The sequence below is a fragment of the Staurois parvus genome, unplaced genomic scaffold (genome assembly GCF_062004578.1).
Source record: "Staurois parvus isolate SC_StPar_1 unplaced genomic scaffold, SC_StPar_1.0 ptg000389l, whole genome shotgun sequence".
NCBI classification, from domain to species: domain Eukaryota; kingdom Metazoa; phylum Chordata; class Amphibia; order Anura; family Ranidae; genus Staurois; species Staurois parvus.
Window position 1 is genome coordinate 5,730,052 of NW_028318185.1, and position 26,530 is coordinate 5,756,581.

At 43.8% G+C, this 26,530-nt stretch overlaps 1 protein-coding gene across 2 annotated transcripts in view; it reads right to left on the reverse strand.

The window, feature by feature from the left end:
* Positions 1 to 26,530, reverse strand: part of ZFAT (zinc finger and AT-hook domain containing) — a 397,998-nt gene that overhangs the window by 167,778 nt on the left and 203,690 nt on the right. For both annotated transcript variants that reach the window (XM_089685952.1, XM_089685951.1), the window contains exons 11-12: positions 25,655 to 25,828; positions 20,789 to 20,877 (exon numbers count right to left, since the gene is read on the reverse strand). In XM_089685952.1, the coding sequence (XP_089542078.1) occupies positions 20,789 to 20,877; positions 25,655 to 25,828 (263 nt within the window). The remainder of the gene's footprint in view (positions 1 to 20,788; positions 20,878 to 25,654; positions 25,829 to 26,530) is intronic.

Consider the following 26,530-nt stretch of genomic DNA (forward strand, 5'->3'; position numbering starts at 1 on the left):
GCTTGCAATCATACATGTGTCTGTGATCATCGATGCAATGTTGCGAAAAAAGATGGGATTCCGTGGCAGAAACAGCATCTTTAGTTAGGTATTCTTGTTACATTTTCTTTATCTGTTATTACTTGCAATAAATGTTATATTTCTAAGTATTTGTGTGATCTCTCTTTGCGCCTATCGACTACAACCCCAAAAACATTAAAACACCATCAGGGATATCATTTCCATGAAGGGGTTTACTTGGTCATCAACAATGTTTAGGTAGGTAGTGTCAAAGTAACATGCACCTGAATGGCAGGACCCAAGGTTTCCCAGCAGAATATTGTCCAGAACATCATGCTGCCTCCGCCGGCTTTCCTACTTCTCATACTGCATCCTGGTGCCATCTATTCCCCAGGTAAGTGACAAACATTCACCCAGTCATCCACATGGTGTAAAAGAGAATGTGAATCATCAGAGCAGGCCACCTTCTATTGCTCCATGGTCCAATTATGATGCTCACGTGCCCATTGTAGACACTTTTTGGATTGTGACGAGGGTCAGCATGGGTCTAGACCAGTGGTTCTCAACCTTCCTAATGTCGCGACGCTTTAATAAAGTTCCTCATGTTGCGGTGACCCCCAACCATAAAATTATTGCAAAACGGTCGATCATTTTGCGCCCTGGTCAATCGACTGAAAGAATTTCATGCAAATGGAAGTTAATCTGATTGCCAATTCTATCTGATAGTAAAATTGAAGTGTGTATGGCCAGTATTCCCCCCCCCTCCCCCCCAAGGATATCAGCCCTCTCCCACACCAAGTCGTCCGTCCTGAGCCTTTTTTTATGACCCCGGAAAGTTTGGGATTGCTGGTCGCTGTGTACTCCCCTCTAGCGGGCCGGGTGCCCCGGTGCCAGCCCTCGTGCTGTGAGGAGAAGCCTCCGTGGGAGGTGAGCGGCTGTAGGGCGCACGCTCTGCGGGTAACCAGATCCCCCCTCCCCGGAGACCTAGGGAGGCCCAGCTCACATCTATCCAGCTGTTGTGAGCAGCTGCCCGTCTGGGGAAACATGCAGCAGGTGCAAGGGCAGCCAGTGTGTGGCAGCGGGGCACCTCCGACCCACCCCTTGCAACAGAGGAGCCTCCAGCCTGACCGGCCTCTCAATGCACAGGGAAGAGGGAGCGGGCCAGTCAGTGTGCTGGTGTTAGTTCAGCGTGAGAGGCTTGCAGAAAGCCGGGAGTGCGGGACACCCTGCCGAGCCCCTGCGGCTGCCCCCACCACTACCTCATAGAGTATCTGCATTTGCCTGGAGACAGATAGAGGAGCGGTGTCTCGGTTCCTAAGACCATCGGAAATATGTGTTTTCCGATGGTCTTAGGCGACCCCTGTGAAAGGGTCATTCGACCCCCAAAGGGGTCGTGACCCACAGGTTGAGAACCGCTGGTCTAGACATTATAATTTGACCCTTGTTAAAGTTGCTCAAATCATTACACTACACCATTTTTTATGCTTTCAACACATCAACATCAGGGAAAACATGTTCAATTACTGTCTAATATATTCCTCCACTCTCAGGTGCCATTGCAATGAGGTAAACAATGTTATTAACTTTAAGATCTAGTTCACACCAGCATTGAAAGCAGGCATTTGAGGGGCGTTTTTAACACCCCTCAAACGCCTATGCAAATGATACTTTGGACAGCAGATACTTTGATTTGGACAGATACTTTGCTGTTAACATTATCAAAACATTAAGCGTTAGCGTCGCATCGCTTCAAAATTGAAGCCTCATGTTGAGTCTGGAGGAGCCTTTCAACGCCTTCCATTCAAGTTTATGGAGACGCTCTGCAAACGCACTGGCAGGCATTTGCGGGGCATTTCCAGTGTGGTTGCGGCTTGTTAATAACATTACAGTTTATTATAGACATTTGTGGTCAGGTTTTAACACTTGTAAAATGCTTATAAACCTCGTCAAAACTGCGCATAGGGAGTTTGGGGAGCATTTTAAACGCTTGTAAAAACGACAAATTCCCGTACTAAAACTCATTAACGCCCAGACTGATACTATAGGAGCATTTGTTAAGAGTTAGAAATTTAGTTAAGTGTGAACAAGCCCTGTCAGTGATCTTAATGTTATGGCTGCTAAGTGTATATGCATGTATGTACACTATATTGCCAAAAGTATTGGTCCGCCGGCCTTTACACACACATGCAGCTATAACAGCTTCAACTCTTCTGGGAAGGCCGTCCACAAGGTTTAGGAGGGTGTCTATGGGAAGGTTGGACCATTCTTCCAGAAGTGCATTTGTGAGGTCAGGCACTGATGTCGGGGGAGGAGGCCTGGCTCGCAGTCTCTGCGCTTATTCATTCCAAAGGTGTTCTATGGGGTTGAGGTCAGGACTCTGTGCAGGCCAGTCAAGTTCCTCCACCCCAAACTGGCTCCTCCATGTCTTTATGGACCTTGCTTTATGCACTGGTGTGCAGTCATGTTGTAGAAGGAAGAGGCCATCCCCAAACTCTTCCCACAAAGTTGGGAGCATGAACTCCCCCTTCACTAAACCTTACACTGGATACAATGCAGTCAGGAAAGTACCGTTCACCTGGCAACCACCAAACCCAGAAATGTCCATCGGATTGCCAGAGAAGTAGGATTAGTCATTCCAGAGAGGGAGAATGTCACCAGCACACCGAGGATCACCAATATGGGTCCAAAAGTTTTAATGAACGATCACATAGTTACAGCAAGACAACGTTTTGAAGTCTCACAGGACCCCTTCATCAGGCATATGACTAGGGGTTCCTGCGAGACTCCGAAACGTTGCCTTGCTGTAACTATGTGATCATTCATTAAAACGTTTGGACCCATATTGGTGATCCTCGGTATGCTGGTGACATTCTCCCTTGCCGATTCTGTTAGGTTCCAGCCAACGGTCACTGCAGCACCCACTTATACACACAGCCACGTTTAACGCAGGAATGTGTGTTTGGATTGTACACTTGCATTCGTCACTCAAGAGAAGACGTCTCCACTGCTCTAGAGTCCAGTGGCGGCATGCTTTACACCACTGCATCTGACACTTTGCATTGCACTTGGTGATGTAAGGCTTGGATGCAGCTGCTCGGCCATGGAAACCCATTCCATGAAGCTCTCTACGCACTATTGTTGTACTAATCTGAAGGCCACATGAAGTTTGGAGGTCTCTAGCTATTGACTCTGCAGATAGCTGGTGACTTCTGCGCACTGTGCGCTTCAGCATGTGCTGACCATGCTCTGTCATGTGACGTGGCCTACCACTTGGTGGCTGAGTTGCTGTTGTTCCCAGTTGCTTCCACTTTGTTATAATCCCACTAACAGTTGAGCGTGGAATATTTAGTAGCCAGGAAATGTCACGGATGGACTTATTGCTCAGGTGGCAACCTATCACGGTACCACGCTTGGAGTCACTGAGCTCCTGAGAGCGACCCATTCTTTCACCAATGTTTGTAGAAGCAGTCTGCATGCCTAGGTGCTTGATTGTATACACCTGTGACTACGGAGGTGATTGGAACATCTGAATCCAATGATTTGGAGGGGGGGCCCAATTCTTTAGGAAATATAGAGTATATTGTCACACAAGTGGCTAAAGAAAAAGTAAAAAGCAAACCTCTCCCCACCCTCGTTATAAACAATAGTCCCAGATTGTAAGCTCGAAAGAGCAGGGCCCTCGAACCCCTCGTGCATTGTATTGTTACTGTATTGTCTCATGTTCTGTCCCCCACTATAATGTACAGAGCTGAGCAAACCTTTTGGCGCTATATAAATACTGTATAATAATAATAATAGTCAAGCATTGCTCTGAGGCTGTTGAGAAGTTTGCACTCTGAGACTGCTTGGGAATGGCACAATTTTGTTTTATTTAAATGCTCAATTTTTCAAATTCAGCAGCAAATTGAGAACTGGGAAAACGGCAGAGAATAAGCGGCCGTCCACCCGACTCATGTGCCAAGGTGAATACAGGAATTAAGATCATTCATATTGCTGTTCTCTGTCATATACTAAACTGTATGTAGAGAACAGACATCCTAGGAGAAAAGCTGTGTCAGCCCTCGGCATGATGTACAGTGAAACTGCTCACAGGCATACTGTGCCATAATGATTTCTGATGCAAGGCAAGAAAGAAGCAGAGAATGTGTGGCGGCTACATTTTTTTCCCCTACCATTTGTTGTGTTTTGCAATGCAAATGATACTTTTAAATCCATTTAAACATTCACCAAAGCAATGTGTCATAAAAATGCCTGCATGCCATGTTTGTCAGGTCAATGGCACGGAGACCTTGAAAATCACATTGCAAATCACACCTAAAACTCCCGGCTGTAAGCATTAAATGGAAGGCAATACGGCATGTAGTCTTATGCAGGCCATAGATGGGGAGAAAACTGGCCGATTTTTCTTTAAAAAAAAAAAAAAAATCGGTCATTCAAGCGGCCGACGTTACCAGGAATGGTGAAAAAAAAAAAATCGGCCGATTTTCACCCCGTCTACAGCCGGCAAAAAGTGTCCCTGCAGAGAGCTCCGCTATTTCCTTGACAGTTCTTTGACATTTATAGCGGTTGCAACAATGTATCTGTGTATCCATTTCGGATACAGATGTTTTTATTCGGAAACAGATACATTGTTGCAACCGCTATAAATGTCAAAGAACTGTCAAAAAAATAGCGGAGCTCTCTGCAGGGACACTTTTTGCCGGACTGGAATTCTTCTTCTTCTTCATCCTCTTCTTCTTTTTGTCTTCCTCTTGCAGGTCACTGCTAATGCGCAGATTTTTTATCGGTAAAAAGATCGCCCGATTTGCCCATAATTGCCGCGAAAATCGGACGATCGGCAAAATCGGACGATCTTTTTCCAACTTTACCGATAAAAAAATCTGCCAAAATACCGAAAAACGGCCAAACAATTAGCCCACTAACGATCCGAAAATCAGTCGATTTTCGACCCATCTATGGCCTGCATTAGTCATATCTGGTAGGAACAATTCCTTAATGTGGAACTTCACTTCCGTAATAAAAAAAAACAAAAAACAGCAGTTAACCACTTGCCCTCCAGAGGATTTACCCCCCCTTCCCGACCAGGCCATTTTGTTTGCGAAACGGCACTGCATTAATTTAACGGACAATTGTGCGGTCATGCAACACTATACCTAAATGAAATTTATGCCCTTTTTTCCCCACAAATAGAGCTTTCTTTCGGTAGTATTAGATCACCTGTGCGGGTTTTATTTTTTGTGTTATAAACAAAAAAAGACTGTCGATTTTGGGAAAAAAATATTTTTGACTTTATTTAATTAATTGGTTTATGTGAAAGTTCTAGCGTCTACAAATGGTATATATACTGGAATTTTTTTTTTTTTTTCTCACACTAGTAATGGTGGCGATCAGCGACTTATAGTGGGACTGCGGCGAGCATTCTGACACTGGGGGGGAACTGACTTGGTGTCTGTCATCCCCAGTGACACCAATACACTGATCAGTGCTTAAAAAAAAGCGTGTACAAATGGCGGTATATATACACTGGAATTTTTTTTTTTTTTTTTGTAACACTAGTAATGGTGGCGATCAGCGAATGATAAAATGATGTAGCGCTCAGAACCAATATATCTAAATTATGCATAAGCAAATACAGTGGGGCAAAAAAGTATTTAGTCACCACCAATTGTGCAAGTTCTCCCACTTAAAAAGGTGAGAGAGGCCTGTAATTGGCATCATAGGTAGACCTCAACTATGAGAGACAAAATGAGAAAAAAAATCCAGACAATCACATTGGCTGATTTGGAAAGAATTTATTTGCAAATTATGGTGGAAAATAAGTATTTGGTCAATATCAAAAGTTCATCTCAATACTTTGTCATTGCCAACAAAGGATATATAACAGAGGTCAAACATTTCCTGGAAGTCTTCACAAGGTTGGCATACACTGTTGCTGGTATGTTGGCCCATTCCTCCATGCAGATCTCTTCTAGAGCAGTGATGTTTTGGGGCTGTCGCTGGGCAACACGGACTTCCAACTCCCTCCAAAGGTTTTCTATGGGGTTGAGATCTGGAGACTGGCTAGGCCACTCCAGGACCTTAAAATGCTTCTTACGAAGCCACTCCTTCGTTGCCCGGGCGGTATGTTTGGGATCATTGTCATGTTGGAAGACCCAGCCACGTTTCTTCTTCAATACCCTTGCTGATGGAAGGAGGTTTGCACTCAAAATCACACGATACATGGCCCCATTCATTCTGTCCTGTACATGGATCAGTCGTCCTGGTCCCTTTGCAGAGAAACAGCCCCCAAGTATGATGTTGCCCCATACTTCACAGTAGGTATGGTGTTCTTTGGATGCAACTCAGCATTCTCTCTCCTCCAAACACGACGAGTTGTGTTTCTACCATACAGTTCTATTTTTCTATTTTGGTTTCATCTGACCATATGACATTCTCCCAATCCTCTTCTGGATCATCCAAATGCTCTCTAGCAAACTTTAGACGGGCCCAGACATGTACTGGCTTAAGCAGGGGGACACGTCTGGCACTGCAGGATCTGAGTCCCTGGCGGCGTAGTGTGTTACTGATGGTAGCCTTTGTTACGTTGATCCCAGCTCTCTGCAGGTCATTCACTAGGTGCCCCGTGTGGTCCTGGGATTTTTGCTCACCGTTCTTGTGATCATTTTGACCCCACAGGTGAGATCTTGCATGGAGCCCCAGATCGAAGGAGATTATCAGTGGTCTTGTATGTCTTCCATTTTCTAATTATTGCTCCCACAGTTGATTTGTTCACACCAAGCTGCTTGCCTATTGCAGATTCAGTCTTCCCAGCCTGGTGCAGGTCTACAATTTTGTTTCTGGTGTCCTTCAACAGCTCTTTGGTCTTCACCATAGTGGAGTTTGGAGTGTGACTGTTTGAGGTTGTGGACAGGTGTCTTTTATACTGATAACAAGTTCAAACAGGTGCCATTGATACAGGTAATGAGTGCAGGACAGAGGAGCCTCTTAAAGAAGAAGGTACAGGTCTGTGAGAGCCAGAAATCTTGCTTGTTTGTAGGTGACCAAATACTTATTTTCCACCATAATTTGCAAATAAATTCTTTCCAAATCAGCCAATGTGATTGTCTGGATTTTTTTTCTCATTTTGTCTCTCATAGTTGAGGTCTACCTATGATGCCAATTACAGGCCTCTCTCATCTTTTTAAGTGGGAGAACTTGCACAATTGGTGGCTGACTAAACACTTTTTTGCCCCACTGTATATACATGTAATATAAACATTCAAACTAAATAAAAATAAACCTGATCTTTCTCAGATCAAAGTGATAACCTCAAGTGCAAGAGATTCTAGGTTAATCTCTTAATAGTGTCTTAATTGAATTAAAACGTGAAGAACACAAAGTGAGATAGTGAAAACAATTGTGATATACTACAACACATGCATTCACAATTAACCCAATCTTAAATTCAAGACCAACATCAAAAAACAGTGAAAACAAAACAAGTGATCAGGATGTCACTGGTCAAACACAAAAGGTGATCCCAGCACTGGGGGGATAAATCATACAAAATAAAGTGAACAGTGCTTCAAAAAAGTCACATCAACAAATATTAAAAATATTTGCAACAACCATGTGAATCAAAATGCATAAAAAAAGTCCAATCAAATTCCAAAAGCAGTGTATATAAATGCAGGTGATCCACAATCTTAACCGTGAAAAAGTGCTGTGGATGTGCACTACAGCCGCTGGTGGTATATCCAAAAATGGCTGAATTACCTCCTCACCTCCTTACCGTGACCCAATGGGCCAAACAACTTTGGATCACCCCTGGATCGTCCACAAGCGATATCCTGTTTAATGGACTCCTTCCAGTAGTAGTATATAAACAGCATCAAGATTCCCTTTAACTCCGAGTGATACGATCAACTCCAACAGGACCCATGATTAAATATAGAAGAGAGAACTTCCATAGTGTAATACTGTTTTTATTTGAAAAGTATTCAAAAAAGAAGTCAATTTTCTACTCAAATGATATTAGAGTTATACAAGCATTTCAATTAATCAACTTCATGCTATGGATGTACTGCATGGGTTCACTAGGAGCACCAAGATGGCGTCCGCGCCGGATATTGCGTCACCGCATCACCGGATATGAAGGTGAAGTCACGTGGGATGAAGTCACGTGGGCCGTGTGGGTAATATCCGGTGACGCAATATCCGGCGCAGACACCATCTTGGTACTCCTAGTGAACCCATGCAGTACATCCATAGCATGAGGTTGATGAATTGAAATGCTGTATAACTCTAATATATAAAAAACAGTCTCCAAACTGCGGCCCTTCGCTTGCTTTTATCTGGCTCTCAGGGCACTATTTAATCAACTGACACCAATTCCTCCCAATGATATCAACAATGGAGCCCAATTCCCACCAATGATGGGGCACAGTTCATCTCAATGATACCAATAATGGGGCCCAAAGACACCAAAGATGGGGCACAATTTCTCCCAATTACACCATCGATGGGGCACAATTCCTCTCACTAACACCATAGATGTGGCATGGTTTACTCCCAGTGATCCCGGACATTTTCCGGTCCAGCCCCCCTAAAGTCTGTAGGAGCGTACACTGGCTGAACTGCTGTAATACTGACACTCAGTGGCTGAATATCTCCTTGCCATGGGAATTCTGCCATACTGAAGTTTCTATCTGCCAAACCCAGCTCTGATGAAGAAGGGAGCACCCTTCGAAAAGCGTTAGCCTTCATACCCCCCCTTTTTGATTTACCTGTAACCCTGTTTGGATTATGGTTACTTATGCCTGTTATACCATCACTTTGTGAGTATATTTCCTTATTAATAAAATTAGTCACTATTTATTGAGGTAATGCGCAAGGTTTGTGCGCTCTTTCTTTCATCTTCCTCTACAGTTTTATTAAGCTTCCCCAGCTTCATGATAGAGCTGCACAACCTCTGATCACCAGTGGATGAACACACAACACGCTGCTTGTTACTAACGCCTGTTTGATCTGAGTCCTTGAGCGCAGGAGATAATGGATTTTTGGGAGCGTACACTGGCCCTTTGCTTAGAAAGCTTGGAGTCCCCTGCTTTAACTGACATTTGCGTGTTCATGCAACGCTGCACCCAAATTAAATTTACGTCCTTTTTTCCCCACAAATTGAGCTTTCTTTTGGTGGTATTTGATCACCTGTGCGTTTTTTTATTTATGAAAAAAGACCGACAATTTTGAGAAAAAATATATATTTTTTTACTTTTTGCTATTAAACATGTCCAGTAAAAAAAATAAAAAAATAAAATGTCATCAGAAATTTAGGCCAAAATGTATTCTGCTTAAGTCTTTGCTAAAAAAGAAAAAAAAAAAAAGAAAAAATAAAATTGCAATACGTGAAAATAATTGGTTTACGTGAAAATTATAGCGTTTACAAATGGCATAGATACTGGAATTTTGTTTTTTTTTTTTTTACTAGTAATGGCGGCGATCAGTGACTTATAGCGGGACTGCGGCAGGCATTCTGACACCAATATAATGATCAGTGCTTTAAAAAAAAAAAACTGACACAACTAATGGCACTGGGCAGGAAGGGGTTAAAATGAGGGCGATCAAAGGGTTAACTGTGTGCTGTTTCACAGTAAGCTCGGTGTGTGTGCTTCACTGTAATCACACTGCTTTGCATGGCTGTGCTGTGCACAGCCATCCAAAAGCATTGTGCACAAGCTGACAGGAAGGAGAATTGTATTGTTTACATACAGTTCTCCTCCCTGTCGGAGATCCTCAGCAATCACCAGACGCCGGCGAGTAATCACTAGCCGGGACCCCGCGCCCCCTACCCAGAAATGCAAAATCACATTATATATATATATATATATATATATATATATATATATATATATATATATATATATATATATACATATATACATATATATATATACACATATATACACACACACGTCATTTTGCACACCCGTGCCGCCCTGTAGCAGTATATCTGCTATAGGGCGGCGAGGGGGCAGTTACAGAGTAACTCCACTTTTGTGGGGAAAAAAATCCCCCTCTGGGTGATCTATGTAAATTGCAAGGATTTTACCAAATTTGAACTTGTACTGTTAGAGATTCCGATCTTTTGTTATTCTGAAGAAAAAGCTGTTTGTGTTCATAAGCAAAGTGAATGTGAATGGGAGTGACTTTATAATTATCAATCAGCAGCTGCACCTGCAGGGCTCTGAGGAAAATTGCAGGGTCTGCATCCCTTTAGTGATTTCCTATTGGGAGTATCTCAATACAAATTACATTTTTATGCAGGGGATGCCTGAAATCTGACTTGTATCTTAGTGCAGACTTCTGGGAATACCGGTGAGCCAGTCACACAAGCAGGAAATGATGTTGCTGGGGGTCATTCTATACACATTCTGTGTACAGAACACCTCCAGGTAGCCATATATTGAACTGCACTTTACAGAAAAGTACAGTGCTGCAGATTGAAAAGGAAAGGCAATTTTAATAACATTCAATTACAATATAATTTGGTGCGCAATTGTATATACTAGATTTTTTTTTTTGCCATTTTGTTTTTTTCCCACGAAAGTGGAGTTACCCTTTAAGAATTGACTTTGCAGATTTGTCCTTGGTTTTCATTTGTCATTAAGAGGAGTCTGCTTTTGAAGATGGAAATGCTAGGACTTCTATTCTTAAGAGTTTCTCAAAAAAAGGAGGTCAAGCTAGATAATACCTGGGAGATGAAAAGAAATGTGAGGCAGCTCTAATCTTTTTAAATATTCATTAGCATTACTGACAAGTGTAATTGAACTGTACATCTTTTTTTTTTTTCTATGGTTGAACTGGAAGGACTTTTGTCTTTTTTTCAGCCAGACTAATTATGTAACTATGTAACATCTTAAAAATGTAATACAGCAATACACTTTAACAAGGTTTGATGTCTGCCTTGGATTTGCAGCCTTTGGCTTCTTTTCAATTTTGTTTTTAAATTTTACTTTTTTTTTTTTTTTTAAGGTGGCTAAGCAGTCTTACTTGGCACCCTAGAGTCCCGCTATAGCTATCCTTATGACCGCAATCCGATCAGGGACTACAACATGGTTATGCATCACTCTGTGCATCAAAACACAAAGGCTGCTGCAAAGTTTAGCCACTCCCCTGCTCCTCCCCCAAGGGAATTAGACGGCGCTGTGTTATGACAACACTCTTCAGTTTGGTCCATATATATCTGGACACGGTCACAATTTTATATTTTTTCAGGTATTAACTATACAGGTAATCTTAAATCCCCTGGTCATGCAACCCTTCTATGACATCTACTGTGTGCACTCCCTGATTGGAAGTTGGGGAGCAGTGCTTGAAGTGTTACTAAACACCAAAATCAGTCTGAAGATGCAGTAAAGCGTGCTTGTTATACTCACTGTGGAACCTAAGGGGTTAATCCTCTGCATTGTGTAAAAAAGGCTGTTTGATCCTGTCTTCTCTGATCCTCCCCTTTCTCTTCTGTCCCCAATCCGTTTGCTGATAGTACAGATCCATAAGAGGCACTCTGTACATGCTCAGTTTGGTGCGTATTGCTAGATGGCTTTTTTTTGGTGTATGTAATCAGCAAAGGGCCAATCAGAATTGTCCAAAGGGTCAGGGGTCATGGAGCCTCATAGTACAGTCAATAGAAGAGTGTCATAACACATCGCCGTCTAATTCCCTTGGGGGAGGAGCAGGGGAGTGGTTATACTTTGCAGCAGCCTTTGTGTTTTGATGCACAGAGTGATGCATAACCATGTTGTAGTCCCTGATTGGATTGCGGTCATAAGGATAGCTATAGCGGGACTCTAGGGCGCCAAGTAAGACTGTGTAGCCACCTAAAAAAACAAAAAGACAAAAACAAAAAAAAAAAAAAAACAGGAGTGAAATTTGAAAACTCCTCCTATAAGCTTTAACCAGTGCTCGGCTGGACACTGATAGAAGTCACAAGACTGCTGGTGAGAAAAGGTATTTAACGGTTTACATTTACTAAAATAATTACATTTCCATGTTCTGTGTACTGTGGAAGATCAGATATAGTGAATGCAGGGTCCGGGGAGACCAGATATAGTGAATGCAGGGTCCGGGGAGAGCAGATATAGTGAATGCGGGGTTCAGGGAGACCAGATATAGTGAATGCAGGGTCCGGGGAGAGTGGATATATTGAATGCAGGGTCCGGGGAGACCAGATATAGTGAATGCAGGGTCCGGGGAGACCAGATATAGTGAATGCGGGGTTCGGGGAGACCAGATATAGTGAATGCGGGGTCCGGGGAGACCAGATATAGTGAATGCGGGGTCCGGGGAGACCGTATATAATGAATGCGGGGTCCGGGGAGAGCGGATATAGTGAATGCAGGGTCCGGGGAGAGGGGATATAGTGAATGCAGGGTCCGGGGAGAGGGGATATAGTGAATGCAGGGTCCGGGGAGAGCGGATATAGTGAATGCAGGGTCCGGGGAGAGCGGATATAGTGAATGCAGGGTCCGGGGAGAGCGGATATAGTGAATGCAGGGTCCGGGGAGAGCGGATATAGTGAATGCAGGGTCCGGGGAGAGCGGATATAGTGAATGCAGGGTCCGGGGAGAGCGGATATAGTGAATGCAGGGTCCGGGGAGAGCGGATATAGTGAATGCAGGGTCCGGGGAGAGCGGATATAGTGAATGCAGGGTCCGGGGAGAGCGGATATAGTGAATGCAGGGTCCGGGGAGAGCGGATATAGTGAATGCAGGGTCCGGGGAGAGCGGTTATAGTGAATGCAGGGTCCGGGGAGAGCGGATATAGTGAATGCAGGGTCCGGGGAGAGCGGATATAGTGAATGCAGGGTCCGGGGAGAGCGGATATAGTGAATGCAGGGTCCGGGGAGAGCGGATATAGTGAATGCAGGGTCCGGGGAGAGCGGATATAGTGAATGCAGGGTCCGGGGAGAGCGGATATAGTGAATGCAGGGTCCGGGGAGAGCGGATATAGTGAATGCAGGGTCCGGGGAGAGCGGATATAGTGAATGCAGGGTCCGGGGAGAGCGGATATAGTGAATGCAGGGTCCGGGGAGAGCGGATATAGTGAATGCAGGGTCCGGGGAGAGCGGATATAGTGAATGCAGGGTCCGGGGAGAGCGGATATAGTGAATGCAGGGTCCGGGGAGAGCGGATATAGTGAATGCAGGGTCCGGGGAGAGCGGATATAGTGAATGCAGGGTCCGGGGAGAGCGGATATAGTGAATGCAGGGTCCGGGGAGAGCGGATATAGTGAATGCAGGGTCCGGGGAGAGCGGATATAGTGAATGCAGGGTCCGGGGAGAGCGGATATAGTGAATGCAGGGTCCGGGGAGAGCGGATATAGTGAATGCAGGGTCCGGGGAGAGCGGATATAGTGAATGCAGGGTCCGGGGAGAGCGGATATAGTGAATGCAGGGTCCGGGGAGAGCGGATATAGTGAATGCAGGGTCCGGGGAGAGCGGATATAGTGAATGCAGGGTCCGGGGAGAGCGGATATAGTGAATGCAGGGTCCGGGGAGACCGGATATAGTGAATGCAGGGTCCGGGGAGAGCGGATATAGTGAATGCAGGGTCCGGGGAGAGCGGATATAGTGAATGCAGGGTCCGGGGAGAGCGGATATAGTGAATGCAGGGTCCGGGGGAGACCGGATATAGTGAATGCAGGGTCCGGGGAAAGTGGATATAGTGAATGCAGGGTCCGGGGAGACCAGATATAGTGAATGCAGGGTCCTGGGAGACCAGATATAGTGAATGCAGGGTCCTGGGTATAGTAACACTTTAATCAGAAGGTGAGAGCAGCTTTAGTAACAAATTGTGAGTTTTTAAGAAAAGTGGACCACACAGATTGCAGTTGTTTGTGGACTTATTTGGGGAAAAAAGCTTTATATGCTGGTTGACATTGTAGACAGCAATATTGTAATATTCATTTAAAAAAACCCACAGCGGAGGGTTTAAAAATGACTTTAACCTCGGTTATAGACTGCAAATTCCTCTATGGTATGTTACAGAATTTAGGTGTTTAATAAATGTCCCATGCATTATGTAGAAAGGAATATATGAAGTATTTTGGAGGAAGAGAAACCTTCAAGGAATGTACTTGCTGATGAACTGTGCTAGATCTGCTAAATTAATAACAAATCCCCAAAAAAGAGACATACATGAATATAAAATGGCACAAGTTCAGTTTTCTACCCTTCCCTAAAGTGATATTAAAGCTGATATTATTGTATAGTATTTCAGAGGATATAGTTAGTCTGGCTGAAAAAAGACAAAAGTCCATCCAGTTCAACCATTAAAAAAAAAAAAAGTTATAATCCTACACCCACAGTTGATCCAGAGGAAGGCAAAAAACCCCAGCAAAGCACGATCCAATTTGCTCCTGCAGGGGAAAAAATTCCTTCCTGATCCCCCGAGAGGCAATCAGATATTCCCTGGATCAACTTTACCTATAAATGTTATATCCAGTTATATTCTGTGTATCCAAGAAAGAATCCAGGACTTTTTTTAAAACATCTTAAAATAACTTACATTCTTTGCAGCTCATTGGGGGAGATTTACTAAAACTGGAGCACTTTAGAATCTGGTGCAGCTGTGCATGGTAGCCAATCAGCTTCTAACTTCAGCTTTATCAGTTAAGCTTTGGCAATAAAACCTGGAAGCGGATTGGTATCTAGGCAGAGCTGCACCAGATTACTAAAACTGGAGAGTTCACAAATAACCCCCAGTGTATTCCACTTTATTATCCTGTAGAATTAACTTGTCCCCTGTGCTGCTACTAAGATCTGCTTTCAGAGGAGCTCCAGCCCCTTGCAGGGACCCCTGGAGCCACTAATGCATGCGAGTACCTGACTGGCACTGCGGAAAAGTCTCCTTGCATCCCAGAGAAGGGGCAAACCCTGGATTGGGGTCCAATCCAAAGCCACTCCCCACTCTCCTCTTCTTGTCCAGGCCTCTGTGATTAAACCCCTATTGGACGAAACATGTTAGAGGGGATTCTTCCAAAAGGTAGGAGGCCAAGCTAAAGCCATTTTTTTACTAAGAGGAACTCACTATATGCCAAGGCATTGGGAAGACTGGCACCAATTTTTTGTAGGCATTGATGTGTCCGACGAGTCAGTATTCAACCTGACCAGTACTTGCAAACATTGAGGACAGCTGGCCTGGATAACACATTGGAGCGCTTGAGTGGAATCAATTTTATTTTGCTCAATAGATTATTTAAGAAAAAAAAAAAAAGGAGAGAAGAGCAGAGCAGCCATTGCCACTGTCAGAATACACTGATCATCAGTTGTAGCTAATTCTCTGCAGCCGCTGATGGAGAAAAATTTTGCAGCTAAGATTTTGCTCAAATAACTGACTTCTGTTGAGCGGGGGCTGTCACACTGATCAGAGTTCAGCTGGCCCCTTCTGAACAGGCCAAATTTTAATCAGTGTATAGCCAAATTTAGCTGTACATAGACTGAATTTTTAGATCGTAGAATCATGACTGGTTCTCTTTAAATGGTTGAAAATCTGTTATAAGAATAACAATATCTGCTCTATATGACACATACAGTAGCAAGAAAATGTATGTGAACCCCTTGGGATTACATGGAGTTTTGCATGAATTGGGCATAAAATGTGCTCTGAATGTCATCTAAGTCACAACAATAGAAGAACACAGTCTGCTGAACATAATACTACACAAACATTAGATGTTGCCATGGTTTAATTGCACATAACATGTAAACATTCACAGTGCAGGGAGGAAAAAGTATGTGAACCTTTGGACTTAACTGGTTGACCCTCTTTTGGCAGCAATAACCTCAACCAAACGTTTCCTGTAGTTGCAGATCAGACCTGCACAATGATCTGGAGTCATTTTGGACCACTCCTCTTCACAAAACTGTTTCAGTGTAGCAATATTCTTGGGATGTCTGGTGTGAATCGCTCTCTTAAGGTCATGCCACAGCATTTCAATCGGGTTGAGGTCAGGACTCTGACTGGGCCACTCCAGAAGGCGTATTCTGTGCTGTTGCAGCCATTGTTTTGTTGAATTACTTGTATGCTTTGGGTCATTGTCCTGTTGCATCACCCATCCTCTGCGGAGCTTCAGTTGGCGGACAGATGGTCGTACGTTTTCCTGCAAAATGTCTTGATAAACTCTGGAATTCATTTTCCCATCAATGACAACAATCCGCCCAGGCCCTGAGGCAGCAAAGCAGCCCCAAACCATGATGCTCCCTCCGCCATGTTTCACAGTGGGGATGAGGTTTTGATGTTGGTGTGCTGGGCCTTTTTTTCTCCACACATAGTGTTGTGTGTTCTTCCCAAACAACTCAATCTTGGTTTCATCTGTCCACAGTATATTTTGCCAGTAGTGCTGTGGAACATCCAGGTGCTCTTTTGCAAACTTCAAACGTGCTGCAATATTCTTTTTGGACAGCAATGGCTTCCTCCGTGGTGTCCTCCCATGTACTCCATTCTTGTTTAATGTTTTCCTTATTGTAGATGTGTCAACAAAAATGTTATCATGTGCCAGAGATTTCTGTAGGTCTTTAGCTGACACTCTGGGATTCTTCTTTACCTCATGCAGCATTCTGCGCTGTGCTCTTGCAGTCATTTTTACAGGACGACCACGCCTAGGGAGAGTAGCAACAGTGCTAAACTTTCTCCATTTGTAGACAGTCTGTCTTACCGTGGACACATGAACATCAAGGCTTTTGGAGATACTTTTGTAACCCTTTCCAGCTTCATGCAAGTCAACAATTCTTGATTGTAGGTCTTCTGAGAGCTCTTTTCTGCGAGGCATGGTTCACATCAGACAGTGCTTCTTGAAACCAGTAAACCCAAAACAGGTGTGTGTTTTTTTTAAGGGCAGGACAGCTGTCAGCAACACATCCAATATCATCACACTGATTGGAGTCAAGGTTGGCTCACTCCTGGCTCCAATTAGCTCTGGGAGAAGTCATTAAGCTAGGGCCTCACATACTTTTTCCTCCCTGCACTGTGAATGTTTACATGTTATGTGCAATTAAACCATGGCAACATCTACTGTTTGTGTAGTATTATGTTCAGCAGACTGTGTTCTTCTATTGTTGTGACTTAGATGACGTTCAGAGCACATTTTATGCCTAATTCATGCAAAACTCCACGTAATCCCAAGGGGTTCACATACTTTTTCTTGCAACTGTAATGAATTGACAAAAAACGATACTGACCACGTTAAGGTACCTAAACGAAGTTAACGTAACTAAAAGGTAAGAATAAAATTTTGGATCGGGTGGAGAGGGATCAGAACACACGTCAGGATTAATTGCTGTCTGTGCCTCCGTTGGGAAGATTCACCCTCTCTATTTGTCCTGTTTACCATTATCATTGAAAGCAAAAGTAAAGGAAATCCCATATTTTGGGTTGTTCCCACAAAGTTAAGAGAGGGGAAATCTTCCAATGGGATCTCTAGTTCTGGTGATCTGGGGGTTCCCCTTCATTTGCAGGGATTTCCTCTCACTTCTTATTTGGCTATGGGACAGGAAGTGAAGGGAAATCACCCCAATGAGACACAGATGGCAAAAAATAAATCTGATGGGTTAAAGCCCTCCCTTACCCTATCCAAAATAAAAAGAAAAAAATTTTGTCTATAGTTCTACTTCAAAAATATTTACTAAAACAAAAGAAACTAAAGAACAACATCGGCACATGTTGCATAAGGTCTGGCAAGAAAACGCGGGATACTTTCCAGCAAATACAACAAAGAATAAATAATGTGAGATCCTTACGGCCATTATAATAATGAGCAGAGAGATGATTTGCATAAGATGAATAGATTATTCAAGAAGACTGATGATCCTGATGACAATTAATGATCCCAAGTATGTAAGTAAATACTTTCTGTCAGATAAAGTAGAGCGTTTCAGTCAGCGCTCGCTTCATTATCATAAGTGTCCAATGTTTATAAATTAAACCAATTATCCTGGAAATTTCTAAAACAAAAAAACATCAACAATACCAAAATGTTTTCTCTATCCATCTGGCATTTTCAACCTCAACAGAACAGTTCGTGTTACTAAACCCACAACAGTACAATCAGTCTGTATATGCAGTGATGCATGCTTGTTATACTCACTGTGGAACCTAAGGGGTTAATCCTCTGCATTGTGTATACAGGCCGTTTGATCCTGTTTTCTCTGCCCCTCCTCTTGTTCAAATGTCCACCTGATAAGACAGACTGAACCTGTAGCCACATGCACATGCTCAGTTTAGTGTGTATTGCTATAAAGGTTTAATTTTTTTCTTGGGAGAGTGCATGTGATCAGCACAGGGCCAATCAGCACTGTCCAGACAGAGGTCAAGGGTTGACAGGCGTTTCTATGCATGGTTTTGAGGCATTTTATAGGCGTTTTCCAAGTGTTAAAACCACTCAACAAACACCTATAATGAAGTTAATGGTATGAATGCCCAGCAAATGCCTGCCAGGCGTTTGAGGAGCGTCACCACATATTTGAATGGGAGGCACTGAAAGGCTTCAACTCCTCCTAACTCGACATGAGGAATCAATTTTGCTGAGATGCTAACGCTTCAGTGTGAACAGCACCGTATGCTGCCATATGTATAATTTTCATAGGCGTTTGAGGAACGTTAAAAACGCCCCTCAAACGCCTAGAAAACGCCTGCTTACAGAGCGAGTGTGAACTAAGCCTTAGAAGAGACTCTGCAAACAAGCATAAGGAGAGGAGAGAAGCGCCGATCTGAGTTTAGCACAATGAATTTATATCTGACAAGCAACAAATTGCACACTTACAGAAGAAGAAGTAAAAACAGACGCTCATCAAGGAAAGCCGCTATCTGCTGTAGGTACCGCCGTCTGTGGCCGCTGCACGCTGGAAGACACACTGGCCACGCCCACTGCTATGTACCTGATGTGCTGACATCCCGCCCAACGCCCACAGAGACTCTGGATCATCCAGAAAGTGCTGGAAGCCACCAGCACCACCGAGGATCCTTCCACCAGTGCGTCTCCCAGTGATATGGAGTGAGGTATGTATACTAAACGGAAGATCTCACTGGTGACATGGATACTGGGGAGTGAGATGTTTGTACTGGAGGGAAGATCTCACTGGGGACATGGATACTGGGGGGTGAGATGTTTGTACTGGAGGGAAGATCTCACTGGGGACATGGATACTGGGGGGTGAGATGTTTGTACTGGAGGGAAGATCTCACTGGTGACATGGATACTGGGGAGTGAGATGTGTATACTGGAGGGAAGATCTGACCGGTGACATGGATACTGGGGCGTGAGATGTGTGTGCTGGAGGGAAGATCTCACTGGTAACATGGATACTGGGGAGTGAGATGTGTGTACTGGAGGGAAGATCTTCCTGGTAACATGGATACTGGGGCGTGAGATGTGTCTACTGGAGGGAAGATCTCACTGGTGACATGGATACTGGGGAGTGAGATGTGTGTACTGGAGGGAAGATCTCACTGGTGACATGGATACTGGGGAGTGAGATGTGTATACTGGAGGGAAGATCTCACGGGTAACATGGATACTGGGGAGTGAGATGTGTGTACTGGAGGGAAGATCTCACGGGTAACATGGATACTGGGGAGTGAGATGTTTGTACTGGAGGGAAGATCTCACTGGTGACATGGATACTGGGGAGTGAGATGTGTATACTGGAGGGAAGATCTCACGGGTAACATGGATACTGGGGAGTGAGATGTGTGTACTGGAGGGAAGATCTCCCTAATGACATGGATACTGGGGAGTGAGATGTGTATACTGGAGGGAAGATCTTCCTGGTAACATGGATACTGGGGAGTGAGATGTGTGTACTGGAGGGAAGATCTCCCTAATGACATGGATACTGGGGAGTGAGATGTGTATACTGGAGGGAAGATCTCACGGGTGACATGGATACTGGGGAGTGAGATGTGTATACTGGAGGGAAGATCTCACGGGTAACATGGATACTGGGGAGTGAGATGTGTATAGTGGAGGGAAGATCTCACTGGTGACATGGATACTGGGGAGTGAGATGCATGTGCTGGAGGGAAGATCTCACGGGTAACATGGATACTGGGGCGTGAGATGTGTGTACTGGAGGGAAGATCTCCCTGATGACATGGATACTGGGGAGTGAGATGTGTATACTGGAGGGAAGATCTTCCTGGTAACATGGATACTGGGGAGTGAGATGTGTGTACTGGAGGGAAGATCTCCCTAATGACATGGATACTGGGGAGTGAGATGTGTATACTGGAGGGAAGATCTCACGGGTGACATGGATACTGGGGAGTGAGATGTGTATACTGGAGGGAAGATCTCACGGGTAACATGGATACTGGGGAGTGAGATGTGTATAGTGGAGGGAAGATCTCACTGGTGACATGGATACTGGGGAGTGAGATGCATGTGCTGGAGGGAAGATCTCACGGGTAACATGGATACTGGGGCGTGAGATGTGTGTACTGGAGGGAAGATCTCCCTGATGACATGGATACTGGGGAGTGAGATGTGTATACTGGAGGGAAGATCTTCCTGGTAACATGGATACTGGGGAGTGAGATGTGTGTCCTGGAGGGAAGATCTCACTGGTGACATGGATACTGGGGAGTGAGATGTGTATACTGGAGGGAAGATCTCAATGGTGAAATGGATAGGGAGTTAGGTCTGTGTGCCAGGGGTAGATTTCAAGGGTCTTCTATTTGGGTCTTTTAATTCCTTTGTGTACAGTCAATCAATGATATTTAAAAATGTAATTACTATGAATGTAGACAATTCTCACCTTGAAAGAGGTATGCTGCTCCATGTGGCGGAGAAGTTGGGGTTTCTGGACTGCTGTAAACTCACATATAGTACATTTAAACTGTTTCCCTGCAATAAAAGACATTGTAATGAGTTATGTAAGAAGTCACCCCATACCACTATGGGAACAGATACAAAAAGAGTACAGAAACTCCCTTCGCACGCAACAAAACATTTAACAAGACCACACAGCAATAACACGGTGTACAGTGGCACAGCTACAGCTCTTCACTTATCTCCACAATATGTCTACAATATATTTTTACAAATTTAAAGCATTAAATTCTGACATTAAATTAACCACCTCCGGCCTGGGCCAATTCTGACATTTCTATCATACATGTAAAAATTAGCTTTTTTGGCTGGAAAATTACTTAGAACCCCCAAACATTATATATTTTTCAAACAGAGGCCCAGGAGAATAAAATGTTTTTTGTTGCACAATATATGCACTGCGGTTTATCAAATGTACATTTTGGGGAAAAAATACTCTTTAACCACTTGCCCTCCAGAGGATTTACCCCCCCACCATCCTGAACAGGCCATTTTTTGCGACACAGCGCTGTATTATTTTAACTGACAATTGCGTGGTCATGTAATGCTGCACCCAAATTAAATTTACGTCCTTTATTTTCCCACAAATAGAGCTTTCTTTCAGTGGTATTTGATCGCCTGTGCAGTTATTTTATGCGCTATAAAAAAAAAAACCAACAATTTTGTGAAAAAAAAGATAATTTAGACTTTGCTATTTAACATATCCAGTAAAAAAAATTTTAGAAAATCAAATTTCGGCATAAATTTAGACCAAAATGTATTCTGCGACATGTCTTTGCTAAAAAAAAAATCCCAATACATGTACATTAATTGGTTTATGTGAAAGTTATAGCGTTTACAAATGGCGGTATATATGCTGGGATTTTTATTTTTTAAATTTTACTAGTAATGGCAGCAATCAGCAACTTATAGGGGGACTGCAGGACTGCGGCAGGCATTCTGAGACTGGGGGGGAACCGATTTGGTGTTACTGACATCCCCAGTGTCACCAATACAGTGATTAGCGCAAATAAAAAGCACTGACACTGTACTAATGGCACTAGGCAGAAAGCGGTTAACATGTGGGGCGATCAAAGGGTTAACTGTGTGCTGTGTGGCATTTTACATCATGTTCTATGTTTGTGCTTTACAGAGAGAACAATTTTGTTTACATACAGTTCTCCTCCCCAAAGATGCTCGGCAATCACCGAGTGCCGGCGAGTAATCACCGGCCGGGACCCGGTGATTGACAGCCGTGGCTGCGAATAGAGGTGCGGGTAGGGCGCGCGCCCCCCTACTCAGAAATGCAAAATCACATATATATTCGTGATTGTGCGCACCCGTGCGGGAAGCAGTTACTGAATTTTTAATGCACACATGCACAATATAATGCCCAGTTTCTCAGTAAAATATAACAGATGTTACACCTGTAAAAGCAATCCAACAGCTCTACAGCCGCTCAGATCACTTTTACATTTTGTAAGAAAACAGCTGCTGTAAAAAATATCTTGAGCATTGCTGCAACTGCAGCGATGCCAGAGATATCACCCTTCCCATTTGAGGATTTGTATATGTGTACGGTGGACAGGAAACCGTTAAAAAAAAATATTGTAATTTGTTTGAGTATGTGCCAGGCTAAGAGGAAGTTATCGCTAAAATGCATCCTTGAGCCCTTGTGACTGACGGAAGTGGAAGAGCCGAAAGGTGTGAGTGCTGCAGGCCACACTAAGGTCTCTGCTGGCAAATCCCAAGCTTTTTCTCCTTGTGAATGGCCATCAGCATGTCCTTATATGCTGGCTATAGTAAGGTGAGGAATATCGGGACGGGCTTTGTGCTGATATCTTCATCCCCCCTCTGACCGTTTGTGAACGGATTTTTCACTCTTTTATTGTAATAAACATTTACTAAACTATCATGTTTTGTGTTCCTCTTACTTTTTCTTTTGCAGTAAAGTTTATTTAACCTCCCTGGCGGTATGATTATTTCATATTTTTTGTGCTGAACGCAGTACCATTATTTTGCATGGAAATATGTAGTTTTTTTATTGTAGGCCTGTAATTTTTAGGAACTCACTGAAATCTGTCTGAACAAGATTCTAAATCATACATTTAATTCAATAATATAATCAAACCAAAAACACTGAAATTTGAAATATAGTGCCAAGTTCGCACATCGCTGAGCAAAGTCGCAAAATCGTTTTCAGTGTCTGATGACGAATTTCCCCACGAATCATTATCACTCAATTTTGCAAGTGGTTCTGATTTACTATCGCTGTTCTCTAGCCGGTCTAAAACCGCTTTTGACCTAAAGGGACGCTTTTTGGACGCCATGGACTTTTCTCAGTTTCCAGGCAGAAAGAACAATCAAAATGCAGACAGGGCGCCGGACAAAGCACTCGGGACAAAATGTATGTGAAATGGTTTGAAACAGCAATGTTTTACTATGTAAAATCGTTTTGCAAAAAATGAAATTTTTTTCAAATTTTCAAATTTCCCACCGCCGCCCGTATGTCCCGACGTAACAGGGGCCGGAACACAGGAGGCGGATGCCGGCATCGGCCGGAGGACATGGCCGGGGACGTTGCAGGGGACACATCGCGGGAGCGAAGGACAAGGTAAGTGCTGCAGAGACTCCCTATACAGGGCTGCATGGTAAGCCCGAGTGTAGCTCGGGGTTACCGCTTTTGGTACAGACATTTTACCCCGAGCTACACTCGGGAATACCGCTAAGGAGGTTAAACACCAACAAAATTCTACTTCTATTTGCTCTTTTTTTGGGTTTGTTAGGCTACATGCACACGGGACGTTTTGATAACGCTGGTAACGTTAGCAGTGTAAAGTCATGTTAAAACGGTAGTTTTTCTGCATTTTTTAGCGTTTTTGCATTAGCATTTAGCGGCGATTTTCTGCGTTAGCGGTTTTTAGTAATTTTTTTTTTTTGGTAAAAAAAAACGTCCAAAAAACACCAGTTTGCAGCCTTTTACCATGATTTGCCGTGTTTTTACACCTAAACAACTCCTCTGGAAACCCACTTGTCCTGGGGTTTTTCCCAGCCAAAAAACGTCCCTGACAAAAAAAACGTTGCTTACAGTCTATGTGTATGGACACATAGGATAACATGCTGGGGTGTTTACTGGCTGTAGAAAAAAACGTCAAAAGCCAAAAACAGCTGCTGTAAATTATTCTGTGTGCATGAGGACTAAAAAGTACCACTGAAAGTGTCTCGCTATACGTCTGTTTGATGTCTGCCAGTAAACTCAGCAATTTCATGTACTAAACACAGAGCTTATGCTGTAAATCATAAGGAGTCCTCTCAGCCATGACCAGCCAACCTCTGAACTACAAAACACCTCCGCCGTCCGCATACCTTTCTGCCAGGTGTTGATGTCTTAATTAGATTGGTTGCTATTTCAGATAGAGAGAGAGAGGGGGGGGGGAGAGGGGGGGGGGAGAGAGGGGGGTAGATAGATAGATGGAGAGAAAGAGAGGGAGGGGGAGGGAGAGGGAGAGGGAGGGAGAGAGGGGGGGGGGGGTAGATAGAGAGAGGGATAGATAGAGAGAGGGATAGATAGAGAGATAGAGAGAGGGATAGATAGAGAGATAGAGAGAGGGATAGATAGAGAGATAGAGAGAGGGATAGATAGAGAGATAGAGAGAGGGATAGATAGAGAGATAGAGAGAGGGATAGATAGATAGAGAGAGAGAGGGGTGGATAGAGAGAGAGGGGTGGATAGAGAGAGAGAGGGGGGGGAGAGAGGGGGGGAGAGAGAGGGGGGGGGAGAGAGAGAGGGAGGGAGAGGGAGGGGGGAGAGAGGGGGGAGGGAGGGAGAGAGGGGGGGAGGGGGGAGAGAGGGAGGGGGAGGGGGGAGAGAGGGAGGGGGAGAGGGGGAGGGAGGGGGAGAGGGAGGGGGAGAGGGAGGGGGAGAGGGAGGGGGAGAGGGAGGGGGAGAGGGAGGGGGGAGGGGGAGAGGGGGGGAGGGGGGGAGGGGGAGAGGGGGGGAGGGGGGGGAGAGAGAGAGAGGGAGGGGGAGAGAGAGAGAGGGAGGGGGAGAGAGAGGGGGGAGGGAGAGGGGAGAGGGAGAGAGAGAGGGGGGAGAGGGGAGAGGGAGAGAGAGAGGGGGGAGAGGGAGAGAGAGAGGGGGGAGAGGGAGAGAGGGAGAGAGAGGGATAGATAGATAGATATGAGATAGATAGATAGATATGAGATAGATAGATAGATAGATAGATAGATAGATAGATAGATAGATAGATAGATAGATATGAGATAGATAGATATGAGATAGATAGATAGATAGATAGATAGATAGATAGATAGATATGAGATAGATAGATATGAGATAGATAGATAGATAGATAGATAGATAGATAGATAGATAGATAGATAGATAGATAGATAGATATGAGATAGATAGATATGAGATAGATAGATATGAGATAGATAGATATGAGATAGATAGATATTAGATAGATAGATATTAGATAGATAGATAGATAGATAGATAGATAGATAGATAGATAGATATGAGATAGATAGATATGGATAGATAGATAGATAGATATGAGATAGATAGATATGGATAGATAGATAGATAGATAGATAGATAGATAGATAGATAGATATGAGATAGATAGATAGATAGATAGATAGATAGATAGATAGATATGAGATAGATAGATATGAGATAGATAGATAGATAGATAGATAGATAGATAGATAGATAGATAGATAGATAGATAGATATGAGATAGATAGATAGATAGATAGATATGAGATAGATAGATATGAGATATATATAAGGAAGGGGGTTACTTACCATCAGCTGTATGGAGGAGTTTGTGGCTCTTTAGGGTCCCTTTGGATTTGAACTTTTTCCCACACATATCACACAGGTGAGTCTTCTCTGTGCTGTGCCGATTCATGTGAGCTTTCAGGTTACTCTTACTGCGGGTGGCATAATCACAAACGCTGCATTTAAATGGCTTCAAACCTGAGGACAAAATACAGGAAGGTACAGTTCATTTCTCAATGCATTCATGGAAGTGTGGGGTGTTACCTGCCTAAATAGTTGCAAATCATTTGTCTTGTGATTCATTCATTCCCTGATGAAGTCACGTGACCTGTGACGCTACGCGTTGGATGGAAATGTGGAGAAGTGATGTCCGGTGTGCTGCTGGAAGCCACCATTGTACCTCTCTGTTTCCACGCTCTCTGCACTGCACTCCGCTCTCTGCTTATCTGCACTGTGTGAGCCCACAATTTTTTAATTCTCTATTTTACTTCAATAAAACAGGTTTGCACTATGGGAGGTTCTCTGCTTTTTATCCTATGAGCATCTTTGACACAAACTGGTTGAGTTGACCCTCTGGAAGCTACTCTTTTGGCATTTCTACCGAATGCTGCATCAACAGTTGGAGTGACCACGGAGATCATACACAGTGCTATTTTTGACCGGTATAACATGTAGGTCTCTTAGATTGTAAGCTCCTAGGATCAGGCCCTCCTAACCCTCTTGTATTGAACTGTTTGCTGTATTGTCTCCCTTTAGATTGTAAAGTGCTGAGCAAACTGTTGGGGCTATATAAATCCTGTATAATAATAATAATAATAATAATAGGTAAAAAAAGAGGAGGTGAGCAGGCACGCCTGGTGGTGGATGAGCACCGTAGTGGAAAGATTGTTTTGAAGTCAT